We start from the raw sequence: 14794 nt of genomic DNA on the forward strand, positions 1-14794 counted from the left end.
TTTTATTGTTCATTGTTATATTGTGCAATTCCAGTTGTGAATGCCATTTTAAGAGTGTTTAACTCATACAAAAATCACCAGATTGTATAATTTGCATCTCGTAGTTACTAAATGTGTATGTATTCATTCTTCCCAGAATATAGAAACATACAAATTAGTTGTTTTTATTGTACTTTTTTGAAACGCTTACATTCTAGCAATACTTTCTCCTTTCAGCTTATTGAGAAAGGAAGAACTGAAATGAAAAAGGAACTATGGGTCCCTCTAATTTTTCCTTTCTGTGTGATCAATTTCAGTGTAAGTGATTGGCTCAAGAAGGAAGGTAGCACATAGAGAAAAGGACATGATAGGGTTTCTTGGTCATTTACGTTTTATTAGAATTTCCTTCTTTCTGCATTTCAAATAAGTTCTGATTCAAATGGGAAACATGATCTCCCAAGGGCTAGGGCTATTAGTTCCCTGCTTTACTCAGTTATAGACATAGCAGTCTCACCTTGTACTCTTTGAGTCTTGTTGAACTTAAGTACTGTGCATTCACCAGACTTGTGTACTCGAGGGGCATTGAAAACACAATATGCAAAAGAGCAGACACAGATATTGCATCTATCTCCTCTGCTCAAATACACGCTTCCTCACCCGGTTGGTCTTCACTTTAAAAACTCAAGTACAAAGATAAAATTATTTTAAAATTTTCAAAACAGCAACAACAGATGAAAGAAACTTGGGTTCCTTTAGAATTCAGGTTCACAATCATGAAGCTGATTCCACCTATACACATCTCTCAGGCTACCATTTAACTTTTCTCCTTAATACTTACTTTGATATTGACTTAATATTTCAAGATTAAAAAAGGGATACACTGGAATGTGTTCTAACCCTTAACACTGTGAATAGTTCTCTATTGGAGATACTAAAGGTGGGGGATTTTGACTTTCCAGGATGGCCTATTTTGAGCAGTTCTCTATAAATAGGAAAGGAGTACATTGTTTGATGAACAGATAACACTAACAATTGCCACTGTGCTTTGTCATTTTAAAGGATTTAACAGTTGGGGGAAATTTACAATTATATTACTTGTAAAACTGGAATATTTATCATAAGAGCACAATTAGGTTGGTGCTGGTGGCTAAGGCCCCACATTGAGATGGTCTGGAAATGTAAGACAGTCATACCAGGGAAGAACCATCAAAAACTGAGTTTCCTCCAGGCAAGATCATAAAATCCCAAATAATTCCTGGAAATTTTGTTGCCTTTTGTTTCATTTTAAAAATCCTGTTTGTTAGGGTTCAGTGGTGGCTTTCAGTATATGGGGTACACACAAGACTCCTTTCCAATCCTTTCTTCAATATTCCTTTGACTCTGCTCCCATGAACCATTTGCCTCAGTCACTTCATCCTGAAGCCCTCTAAAGTATAGTCTTTAATGATTTTTGAAGCCCTGTAACCTACCATCAGTGCATTTGACCCAAAGAAAAACTTATACAGACCTCCTATTTATTCAATATTTTCCCTTAATATTTGTCCTAAAGTTAAAACATCACATAAATTGTTCCAACAGGTCTCTTCTAACATTTCATGGAATTGTTCCATTGCAGCTAAATATCAGTCAATGCATGCCAGGTTTAGAGGTCAATGCTGCATTGTGTAAATGATCATGTCTCTATTGCTTGGCTTTGGGTGGGGTGTTCTGACCATGCAGAACTCCAGCCACTCCAGAGGAACCCTTTCTAACAAAATGTCTCCAATCAATCTCCTTGCCTCCTTATAAGCACCTTTGAGCTAGATAGTAGATTAAGGGTTGTGAGATCAGTTTTATGATAACCTTTTAGCAATTCCTTAATAAGAGCCTAGATTTTCTCTTTGGAATATGGACACTTTGTACTGTTTTAACTTAGCTTTAGGATTCTAGTGGAAATATCAAGAAAACTATTTGGAATAGTTTAAGTTTACTTAATCTGAGTAATTATATTGAGTAGCACCTATTTTATAGCAAGGGTAAGATAATGACTTGCTAGTTGAATTATTTGCCTCCTAGAAATAAACACTTAGTTTATAGAAGTTTTTATCCTGTTAGAAATTTTAGTTATTTCTTCAACATATTTTAAAAAATTTTATCTTCATCCCTCTACACACACATGTATTTTCTTATTAATACTTTCACTGTTCTGTAAAGTTGTGGGAATATTTTCTTATGTAAGGTCACCCTGGAAGAAATGTTTCCTTTAAAGGAATTCCAAATATATGTAAATATAATTTCAGTAATGTATATGTAAACTATTGCAAATATGAACTATAAAATGTAACCTATGGACGAAATTGCACAGTATTTCAAAGGCAACCTGTAAAGATCATATACTAATTCTCTCTTTAGAGTAATTAAGAAGAGCATTACTAAAATGTTAATTTAGTGTGAATGCCAACTGTCATTTGTGAATTTGTGTATTTGTATATTTGTGAGGGTGTTAAAATGCAGGCTTGGTATTGTATGTGTCTGCTGTTCATGTCTCTGATAATGCAAATGGACATTTCTAGCATTTAAATATTTCATTCAATTTATCATTTAATGTACTGGAACAGTCTGCAAAGACACTAATTGTATAACACCCAATTTATTTTATTGTTCAGCATTTGGAAGCTTCTGAAGACAAGTCAGTTGGCAGTTCATTGATGGAGACTGAAGTAAACCTGGACAGTTACCAAACAGCTTTAGAAGAAGTACTCTCATGGCTTCTTTCTGCTGAAGACACGTTGCAAGCACAAGGAGAGATTTCGAATGATGTAGAAGAAGTAAAAGAACAATTTCATACTCATGAGGTAAAACAAAAAGCATTGATTTATGAAATCAAGTGCATGACTTATATTGGCAAGTCCTCCTTTCTTTTTTATTCAATTACTCTGTAAGAGAGCCTTGTAATTTGTAAATTTAGTTTTATTTTGAGATGGAAACCAATAACGTTTGTGAACTTAGGATTCCATCAACCAGTACTTCAAGTTCTCTTTTGGAGAACAGCCCTTCAAGGTGTTAAGATCTGGTTTGCCAATGACTCCTAGAAGAATTTTAAAAACCCAGCCCCCTTATGTCAAGGCAAGACTGAGGGATCATTTTTAGGTATGTTCCAACATACCCAGTTATCATTAAAAATCATTATTCTGAATCACACTCCAGGATACCTGAGTGATAGTAGGTTGTACTACTCAGAGGGAGACTTTTCCTGAGATGACATGCTTGCTTGGCTTGCTCCCCTTCCCTGTGCTCTTTTTTATTTCTCTGGCACTCCTGTATGTCCTTCTGGGAGCTCTTAATAAACCACTTGCACTAAAATCCTTCTCTCAAGGTCTACTTCTATATAAAGTGTCCTAAGATAATAAATTTAATTCATATTAAAAAATGGTATAGAGTTGCCTTAAAGATTGAAATACTGTCCATTGGAGTATAAATTTAATAGACTACAGGTTTAAAACTCCAAAAAATAAAATTCAATTACATAAATTGTTAATTATAATTGTTAACGTTTTTTCTTTGTCAGGGGTTTATGATGGATTTGACATCCCATCAGGGAAGAGTTGGTAACGTTCTGCAGTTGGGAAGTCAACTGATTGGAGCAGGAAAATTATCGGAAGATGAAGAAACTGAAGTACAAGAACAAATGAATCTCCTAAATTCAAGATGGGAATGCCTCAGGGTAGCTAGCATGGAAAAACAAAGCAAGTAAGTATTTGTATTCAATTAATAAAAATAGCAAATTTATCCAGGTGTGATACATGACTGTAATTCCAGCTACCTGGAAGACTGAGGCAGAAAGATCCTGAGTTCAAGGCCAGTCTGGGCAACATGCTGAGACCCCATCTCAAGTTAAAAAGAGAAAGTTTTAGAATCTTACTATTATTTTGGTGGTTTAGGCTGGATTCTAAGTTTCTTCTTAAGGCATGTGGCTTTTCTTCATGAGACATTATGGTTGCATTGTCATGTCAGTAACTACAAGGTTTTCACTTATGCAACAGAAGTGGAGATTTTGCATAGGTAGATTGTTATCTACAGAACTATATTTTAAGAATATCTAACATTTTGTCATAGTGAATGTAGAAGGCACAGAAGCATGCACAGGAAGCCATGTACTTAAAATCACCTATTAGCTACAGTTGACAGGAAACTTCTCTTCTGAAGGAAAAGCCCCTGAAAATATTAGAGTTACTCATCTGTTTATGGAAATCCTCTTGAAATAAAAAAGTTTCTCAACTGCATTTGGAAATCTTTCTTCAAATACAGTATGACTATGAATTATTTTGAGATTTTATATTGACTTAATAAAAAGTTTTTGAGACATTTCTGGAAATAGCATATTTCTTGTAAAGGTAAAAAGAAGATTTCATCATTCTGGATGTGTTGCTTTGATTTATATTGTTAGGTGTGTGTATTCATGTAGAGCCTATCGAGACAAGATAGATTTATTTTTAAATGAAAAGAAATGAAGTGCCAACTGTGGATTTGAATACATTAAGCTAAAGAAATTGTCCAAGTGCCTTAAGTTTACTTAGCTATTATTTATAAAGATTAAAAGCTTTAAAATAGGACTAAAGAAACTCATTAGATATGCTGGGAGGATTGCTATTCCAGTACTAAATTATAGTATGACAAAAGGGAGGGGAAAACACATTTTTAAGCTCATGTCTTTTTGAAAGAATAAGTAAGGCATATATAAGAAAGAATTTTCACAAGTATATCTATATTCCAAGCTAGGAGATATTAGTCTATGCATATTGACATGTTTCCCTGCTGTGATGATTGCAACTAACCCTAGTGGTGAGAATTATAATAGTCATAACTATTGAGTCTGCATCCCCTTAATACCCACAGGTCAATTTATTTACTCATTTATCATCATAAATCATAAGATATAGAACTACCTACTTGTGGTCATATGCCAACAGTCTACAGGCTAGAACCTCTTTTTGCAATGATCTATGTGACAACTACGGCAACCTGAAAAACAAGTTAAAAATTCAGTCTCCTCTTTTATTGCCCTTCCCATAGTGATACTTAGTGTTCTCTTTTGATATCTTCATTTTCCAAAATTCTTGTGGAAACAAACTAAATTCATTTCTCCATTATTCCTGCACTCCTTGTTTTCATTAGGACTAACAACATGGTGTTAATTATTTATACTAATCAATTAATTAATTATACTTTGAGAATTAATTACCAGAAAAAGATAATTCCAGCAAGAATTGAAATTCCAAGTCCTCTATCTATTATTATAACATTTTTAAAAGTTAATTAAAAAAACTCCCTTGTTAAAGGGACAATCTACCATTAGATAAGAGATGATGCCCAATGTTCATACACACAATGTGTGTATGTGTGTGTGTCGTTTTCTCACCCATGTCACAATGGAGGATAAAAATCTGAAAGTGGCAATAGTATACTACTTAAATAAGTTTAACATAGAAATTCCTTTGACCCTAGGGAAATTTGGGGACTTTTGTTTGTGTTAAAAATTTTAGAATGATCATCAGGAATGTGAGAGCAATATTTTAGTCATTATAACTTTTATCACAACAACATATAGAGTATTAAAATTGAGATACTAATCAGGAACCCCTTGTAACACATAGCATTTTCTAGATAATTACTTAGAACACACATACACAAATTTTTATTTAAACAAAGCAAATTGAAAAATAAGAACATTTGTGACTAACTGAGTTTTTGATGCCATTTGTGCATGTTCATGCATAAAACTTATTAAATTCTAAATTAGATAAGACTGTACAGATTTTGCTGGACCTGATTTTTGACAGTATTTTGGGAGGAAACAAAAATCTGATTATGAACAAAGTGCATTATCATTCAGAAATTTTAATTCTAGATTTTATTTAATGCTTTAAATGAATCACAGCAGTTTTTTCTATCATAATGGTTATTATTGATGATTAGCTTCAGTTTGGAGCATTACTTATTATTTCTAAACATATTATTACATTAGAGTAGTAAATTGCTAGTAACCAAAAATGCATTAGTCTATACTTCTTATCTCTCTCTCGCAAAGACAGGATGTGGATAGACCAGTCAGAAACCTTTATCCCTGCCCAAGACTATGTTTAGTGATGAGAGGAGTGATAATTAAGATTTATCTAAGCATATTAGGTATAATTGAAACCATGTTAGAATCCTTAAATTGATATAACAAAAATTAAAAAAAAACCTGCAAATAAAGATAAGTTTGCAATTAAAATTTAAAACCATTTTTATTTAGCATTTGTAAATTTTATCTAATATATTTACTAACAAATAATATTTGATATATATTCATTGTGATATATTTGTATAAATACACATACACACACATATATATATCTTTACTGAAAATATTAGTGGAAGACCTTGAGTTATGATAAAATTCAAGGCACTGAGGACACAATAATAATCGTAAGAGGTAAGGTCCCAGATCTCATGAAGCTTATATTCTAGAGTGGCTGGCAGCCAATAATTAAAAGACTACAAACTAGAAAAATAGCAAAATAGGAATATAGATTGTAAAGACACTGAAAGGTAATATATTAGAGTGGCTAAGGGAATACTTTTCAACTTTGTGATCAAGAAGGACTTTCAATGTTAGTATCATTTAGCTTGAAATTTGAATTATTGGAAGAAATCGGCATTTGCAGATCAGGAGGAAATGTATTTCAGGCAGTAGGAATAGCCATTCCCAAGGCCCAAAAATAGGGATAGGTCAACTTGGTGGAGGGATCAAAAGGCCTGTGGAACTGAAAAGTTGCAGGAGGGAAGGTTAGATTAGCTAAGGTATGATATATGATTGAAATATATGTTGGTATCTAATCATACATACCAGCTGCGGTAAAGGTAAAAGATAAGGGCTTTGAGTTCTAGACTAAGTTGAAGAAAAAGGCATTAGAAGGCTTTATTTAAGTAGAAGACATATCAAGAAAGTGTATTAGTAAATCCATGGAAAAAGGGGAGGACAGTTATTAGTAGTGCAATAGGCTAAGTAAGTGCTGTTAGCGTTTTAAACTAGGTGGTAGTTGTGTTTAGCCATGTGTTTAATTTATAAATAATTGTAATCATGTTTTGTATTTATTTTTAGTTCATCTTTTCCCTTTTTAACAGTTAAAATGATTTTTGCTTTGGAAATAATCTTTGCCTTGTTCATACAGGCACTACTTTTATGCAGGTGACATGTAGGAACTGCTATTTATCTTAAAAACAATAATTGTTCAAAATAATAAGACTTTTTAAAAAATTAGTAATAACATTCTCTTGTTTTCTCTTTGCCTAAAATCTACACCAGTTTATTTAAAGGAGGTCTCACTTTCTCAAACATTTCTTAATATGAACTGGGGCAATATACTTCTCCTCTAAGATCCTTGGTTTACTGATTTATACAACAGTGACAGGTCCTTGAGACTAATATACCACTAAAAGATACTGGTTGAGATACAGTATGAAAATGTAGTTTGTGAATATAAAATTATTATAAGTATGAAGAAAGATCATACTTATGAATAACATGGTTCGTTGGTTAAGTACTTCAACCATACTCTATCACTTCGCATCCTCTCTCTGTTCCTCTACCCGCACCTCTCTCTCTCTCTCTCTCTCTCTCTCTCTATATATATATATATATATATATATAATATTAATATTTATATATATATATATTTAATCCAATTCAAATTACCTCCTCATTCATTTTTTTTCCAAAGAATATATTTGAGACTTTTTTCTATCAGTGAGGGAGCAAGAGCAGAATGATTAAAATTGTATTTGAAATTATTTTTCCACAATGAAGACATTTAAATATGCATATAAGTGAATTCAGTTAAAACATAAAATTATTAATGTTTTTCCTTCCTTTCTTTCACTTTTTAAAATTTTTCACTACACTCTCATTTGATTCTTTTCTTCCTGTTTTCTTTCCTTCCCATTTCTGGTACTCATGCATATAAACTGATGGTAGAAAAGCTAATACATTGAAGAAGTTTGTTAAGACATGCTGTGAACTAGTAGTTTAGAACCACTATACTGATATTGATCAGTTACAAATCTCTGAGCATGCCTATGATGTGGAAATAAGAGAACTAAATGATACTGGTTTCATTAATCAAAATAAAAAAATGAACACAGCACAATGTCTACTGACATTCTTGAGTTAGAAATCCTAAGTAGAAAAACAGCTAAATGATTTTTGTTTTGTTTCCGTTTTATGTAGCATAATACCCTAAGGGTGGTGGGAGGTGAGGGAGAGAGAAGAAAAAGACAAAACTTCCAACTGTGGAAGTGCAAGAAGACAACTGGCGTAGGGACAACAGAAGATTTTCTTCTCTATGAATAAACTAATTAATTTGATTGAAAAATGCAACCTGCAGAGAGCAAAAGAGATTTACTGACATTTCTACAAGGACTCATAAAGATAAGCACAGCAAGTTCCATCAGCTACTCTGATAATTGTGGTTAGGACATGCAGGGGAAAACTAAAACCTTTGTGTCGGTATGGAAAAAACATGAAAGCAAGTCAGTAAGGAGGCCAAGTGAAGTTATGTTCTGGTTTACATCAGCAGGAGGAGAGATATGAACAGTATATGGGTAAAAACACAAGTCATAACATGGAAAAATCATTGTGAATCACCATCAACACATTGACTGAAGAGAAAAATATGTCTAACACATGTGGTTCATCTTTTTTTCCCCAAAATGTCTGTTCAAATTTTGAAATGAAATAACATATGTGAGAGTGTATAGAGCAAAGGAGGTGCTGAACAAGTGGGTGGGTTGTTTTTTCCCAAATGAAGTGAATAACATATTACATATGTGAATATATGAATGAATGGAAGGATGAACAATGTAATTAAATACTTCAGGTAGCTCTATCTTTGAATTGCATTTGTTGTACATTTTAAAGCTGCACAAACTCAACTCCTACTTGTAAAATTATATCACAGTTTGGGAAATCATTGATTTTTTTATTTCATCCAATAATGTCAAAGTGCTAATTTCTTACAGATCAAAGTGGCCTGAGGACTAGCAACATCAGCATTACCTGAGAACTTGTTAAAAATGCACAAGCTTTGTTCTCAGTCTGATCTGCAGAATCAGAATCTGAAATTTAACAAGATCCCAGGTGATTCCTAAGCATATTTAAGTGTATGAAGTACTTATGTAGATAAAAAAATTACAAAATAGTACATATATGTGTGATTGTATAATTATATATAATATAATTGTATATAATTATTTATTATATATTATCTCTCCTTATATATATTATATATACATAGATACATACATATATACATACTGATAATGGAATCCACTTCGCTATTGAGCTACACTTTTTATTTTATTTTACTTTTTAGTTTGTGACAGGGTCTTGCTAAATTCCTGAGGTTCTCAGTATGTTACTGAGGCTGACCTTGAACTTGAACTTCAACTTGACCGGCCTCAGTCTCCCAAGTTGCTGGAATAATAGTGGTGCCCCACCATGCCTGGCATAAAATAATATTAATCCATCCTCCTTTGTACACCTCTACTTATACACATTCTCTCTCTATTTTTCTATCAAGTAAGGTGAAACAAACATCTTATTTTCCCAGAAGTTCCAAAAATTGTGCTAGTGATGTTTCATACAGATCTCATATTAATATCATCTCCCACAGGTAATTAATGGAATACCAAGATTCTGGAACAAGAATATATAATAGATACAATGTAAGAATATTGATAACAAATTGTAGGCCTAATAGGAAGCAACAGTTATTTACATGTTACCCTGGCATTTGGTCAATGTAAAAATGGATATAGCTACAGTATCTTTTTTTCTGAAAATAATGTGTACTACTCCTGTTAAATGTGGACATTCTTTGTTTTACTAATATAAAGTATGTGACTCTTACAGTTTAAATTAGAAACAAGAAAGTAAAATCTCTAGAATTCATAGAAATGAGAGAGCAGCATTTTTGGGAGAATGTTCTCTCATAAATAATGATAATTACCAAATTAAGTTTATTCCCCCATTCATCCATCCAACTAACATTTATTACCTACCAGAGCCCCAGCACTATTTTAATTATTGAGTGAACAAAACAGACTATTTCTCTCATTGAGCTTACATTCTAATGGAAGCAGACAATTTATATATATATATATATACACACATATGATGTCATATGTGGTTAAGTTATCAAAATGAAAATAAGGCAGAGGACAGTGAGTGAAACATAAATAAAAAAAGGCCTCCCTGATGAGGTAGTATTTAAAAAGAGCACTAAACAAAGGGAAGTAGCAAGCCATGCAGATAGTTAAGGCAATGAGAATGAACAAGTGGAACTGTCCTGAGGCAGCAGTGAGCTAGGCATGGTAGAGAAACAATATGCCCATCTGACAAATGGTAAAGTGATTACATTCTGAGTTTTGACTAAAAATTTATTCAAATTAATTTAATAGATGGTCTTAAAAAACAGATCTAATAGAAGTTGACTTTTTAAAATATTTTTGTGGATGGACACAATACCTTTAGTTTATTTATATATTTTTATATGATGCTGAGGATCAAACCCAGTGCCTAGCAAGTGCTAAGCAAGCACTCTGCTGCTGAGCTAAAACCCCAGCCCCAAAGTTAACATTTTTGCAATCTTAATTCCAATATTTCAGTTTGGGAAAGTGTCTGAATTATTGTACTATGTTTCCTTATGCCTGATTGATAATTAAGCTATGCTACTTATTCATTGAAGAAATATTTATCATGTGCCTAGTTGTGCCAGGCACTTTGCCAGATGCTATGTAGTAGCAAAATTATTGAAGTTGAAAGTGATCTTCTATTGCCATATAAATTGAAAATGATCTCACAGTGTCAAATTATCCATTCTCACTAGAGAGAGTTTATACAATCTTCCAATCATTGTATCTTCATAGTTGTTCTTGGTTTGTGACGACAATCTGCGAGTATCTTGATTCACTTTTTAATATTTAATCAAGATGACTGAATTGAGGGTGACCATAATGTATTTGCCACAAGAATCTTTTTCATTCAGCCATGTAGCTTCTTTATTGTTACTGCTACTATTTTGAATTTATGTTTTCAAAATGCAAATGAATTTGTTTACATTTTGAATTTTAATCTTCCTCTGGGTAGTTGAAAAATATTAGCAATCAAACTGCTACCAAGCAAAATGAATGGAGGAATAAAATAGATGAAGACTTTGAAAACAATGACATATTTTAAAATTTTCTCTCACAGAATCCCTTATTAAAAACTATGCTATTCTCATATTATATTATGTGTGAAAATAAATATTACTGCATGTTTAATGTCAGGGAAGATTGAACGTTTCATTTCCATTTGTTGGAAGAGGAACTTTGTAGGTAGGTTCTTTTTAAAATATTTATTGTGAGGTTACAGTTGAAAAACTTTGGCCTCTAAGATCATGTTACATGTTGTAACATAATGGTAGCTATTATAATCATCAGGAATTTTTGATAACTATAAATGGCTTGTCCTTGGTTTCTCCCATGGCCTAAGATATCCATTAGTGGAAGAGGTAGTGTAACAGTGGTCCACTTCACCTTTTGAAAATAGCCCTTACTGCTTATTTTAAAAGGGACATATTTTTCTTTTCCTTTTCTCCCTCTTTCCCTCCCTAACCTGGGGGCAGGGAACAAGATTACCTTGAGTTATCTGTCTCCACAGGAAGGAGATGTCAAGAGAAGAACTAGGAAAAGACTATTTACCAAATTAACAAGTGAATTTCAACACACCATAAATAAGCACATGGGATCCCCTGTCAGGGGACACCTGGAATGTGACCTTTGAATAGTTTCTTTAAAAACCCTCCGTTTTCCCGGTGTTTCTCCTTTGCTATCAAATCAATAAAACTTCTTTGATGTCCTCCTTATTGGATTGGCAACTGGGACAAGGACCAAGCTTTCCCCCTCCTCCAGTAACCGTAGCACTATAAAGAGGAGGATAGACATGTTGCTTTTTTACAAAAATGTCTCCTATTTTAATGTTTACATTTTTCTGGGCACAAGACCACCATCCAACATCCGACTTTGCATCTAGTTCTTATAAGAAATTTCCAGGATTTGGAGGGAGGAGGATCTCCTTATTGAGATAAGATGGTACAAGCCACTGATGCTGAAGGCACACATTCAGAAATTTAGTATGGCAAAAGGAGAACAATATTGATGCTGGTAGTAGTGACAATATTGGTAGTAGTTAATAGTGGTGGTTGAAGTCTTACACATTTTAGGGGCATTGTATCTCCTTGGATTCTAGGTTCAAGGTGTATATTTCATGGGGCATGCAATGAACTTTGATAAATGTTACAATGCTGAAAGTTGAAAAGCTAATGTGCTTGTTATGACCTATTCATTACTACCATGCAGCCAGAACACTTTTATATACATTTATATATTCATAACCAAACTTTTCTTTTAAAAATTCAATATTTCTTTCCTATTTTAAAGCAATGTTTGCCTTTCTGTAACAATGGTACACTTCATCTTTTGAATACAGTCCTTGCTGCTTATTTAAAAAGGGACATGTTTTTCTTTATCTCTTCTCCCTCTCCCCTACCCTAGCCTGGGGGTATGGAACAAGATGACCTTGAATTATTTGTTCTCCACAGGAAGAAGATGTCAAGGAATAAACTAGGAAGTGACTACCAAATCAACAAGTGAATTTTAGCACATCATTAGGGTGCACCTCCCTGTCAGGGCACACCTGGAATGTGACTTTTGAATAGCTTCTTTTTTAAAAGCCCTGTGTTCTCCCTGATGCAAAGCTTCTGGGACTGAAGTCCTTTGTGCTTCTCCTTTGTTACCAAAGCAATCAATCTTCTTTTTCCTTTTCCTCAAAACTCTGTCCTCATTATTAATTTGTCATGAATTGGCACTGGGGACAAGGACCAAGCTTTCAGTAACATTTCTGGCATCAAATATATCATGTTTTCTGAATTCTCTATTTAATGATATACCTGAATATGTAAAATACTTGGTCATTTTACATTTTCATCATGTTTGAAGGAGGAAGGGTCTAAAGTTATTGTGTTTTTTTATCATTAACATAGACCTTAGCCAGGCGCAGTGGCACACGCTTGTAATCCCAGTGACTTGGGAGGCTGAGGCAGGAGAATTGTGAGTTCAAAGCAAGCCCTAAGGCCCTAAGCAACTCAGTGAGACCTTGTCTCTAAATAAAATATCAAATGGGCTATGGATGTGGTTCGGTTGGTTAAGTGCCTCTGGGTTCAATCCCTGGTACAAAAAAAAAAAAAAGCCAAAACAAAACAAAACATAAAACATAGACCTTAGGCTTAGAGCAACTGTCTCAACAGTAACAACTATAATTTGCATTTTGTTGTCAAGAATGTATAAAATATCTGTTAATGACAATCTCTTTATAAAATCCCACCAAATGATCCTCTTCTTTCTGTTTATTTTTTTTGCCATATTTTATAATTAGTGCCATACAGAAAATGAAGAAGATATATAAACTTCATCTCTACAAAATTAACCTTAGCACAGGTAGTATAGTATAGGATGATGGTGAAGCAGGCTCCAAGGCCAATCCAGCTGAGTTCCCACTCTCCCACCTCCTCTTGCTTGCCATTTGGTTCACTTAAACCTTTGTTTCCCCATCTGTTGGGGCTAATTTAATATCCTGCATCGATAGGATTTATCATAATAATACTACTACTATCTGACATATATAATATTATTCATCATAAAATTATATTTAAGTGTCAAGTTTTACAAAGCCAAATTCCTTTTGAAGAGGTTATATATGACCTCTATAGCATAGTTCATAAGTAAAAAAGTAATTTCATAATTATGTGTCATAAAACTTCTACCTCCACATGATCTCCACACATCTGGTTCATGTTAACTCTGATATGCCACCATGACCAAACTCTCCAAACATTTGCTAATTGTATCCAAGGGTGAAGTGAAAATTGTGGCTGAGTCCTGAACACCAGCCCAGTTATTCTTAATCCTGGATGGTCATTAGAATCCCTGGCTGGAGAGATTTTTTTCAAGTATCAATGCCTGGGCTCCATTCCCAGAAATTCTGATTGAACTGTTCTGTTCAGGGGCTAGTACATCAGTTTGAAAAGTTCTCTCACTGATTCTAATGAATAGATTTTTTCTTAAGCCATTATTTGCATAAATTCCCCTACTTCATTTCTTTATAGTAGTTTAAATTAAACCTGGACTGAGAAATCATATATTTTAATAATCTTCTTTATGGAAAGAAGCAAAAACCCAAATGTGTTAAAATAACTACATATTTAGCATATTTGGTGTTCTGGAAGTATCTAGTTGCAATTTAAATGATTGTTGAGCTAAAATCAAAACCATGTAATCCATCCATTATAACCATTTTGCTAAGCTTTTTGAATAATTTTCAATAATTAATATATTTATTTTAACTTTCATCAGTTTGATATTAGTTACTAATTGACATATACTTGAAAGTAAAAAATGCATTGAAAATTTAGTGTCTCTAATTCATATTGGTATCCCTACAATAAATCAAATCATATAGGTTTTATTGCCAACCTATATCATAGCATTTTATTTTGTATGTGAGATAAGTTAATTGAAAATTGCTGGTGGTTCTTTTATAATCTAGACATTCATAATAATATTTTACTTCCTTTCATTAGTTGTATTCTTATTAAGAATTGCAAATATGCAGATAATGGTGAATTCTAGGAAATTGGGCCCATAAACTGGTCTTCCTAAAGAGTTCACACTTCTTGGTAATTTTTAATTATAATGC

General features: G+C 33.2%; 1 protein-coding gene across 5 annotated transcripts in view; it reads left to right on the forward strand.

Annotated features, from left to right (window-relative positions):
* DMD (dystrophin) overlaps positions 1–14794 on the forward strand; it is a 2089750-nt gene that overhangs the window by 554764 nt on the left and 1520192 nt on the right. For all 5 annotated transcript variants that reach the window (XM_079122792.1, XM_079122788.1, XM_079122791.1 and 2 more), the window contains 2 exons: positions 2625–2813; positions 3527–3708. In XM_079122792.1, coding sequence (XP_078978918.1) covers positions 2625–2813; positions 3527–3708 — 371 coding nt within the window. The remainder of the gene's footprint in view (positions 1–2624; positions 2814–3526; positions 3709–14794) is intronic.

This window comes from Sciurus vulgaris (genome assembly GCF_902686455.1).
Source record: "Sciurus vulgaris genome assembly, chromosome: X".
Taxonomy (NCBI): domain Eukaryota; kingdom Metazoa; phylum Chordata; class Mammalia; order Rodentia; family Sciuridae; genus Sciurus; species Sciurus vulgaris.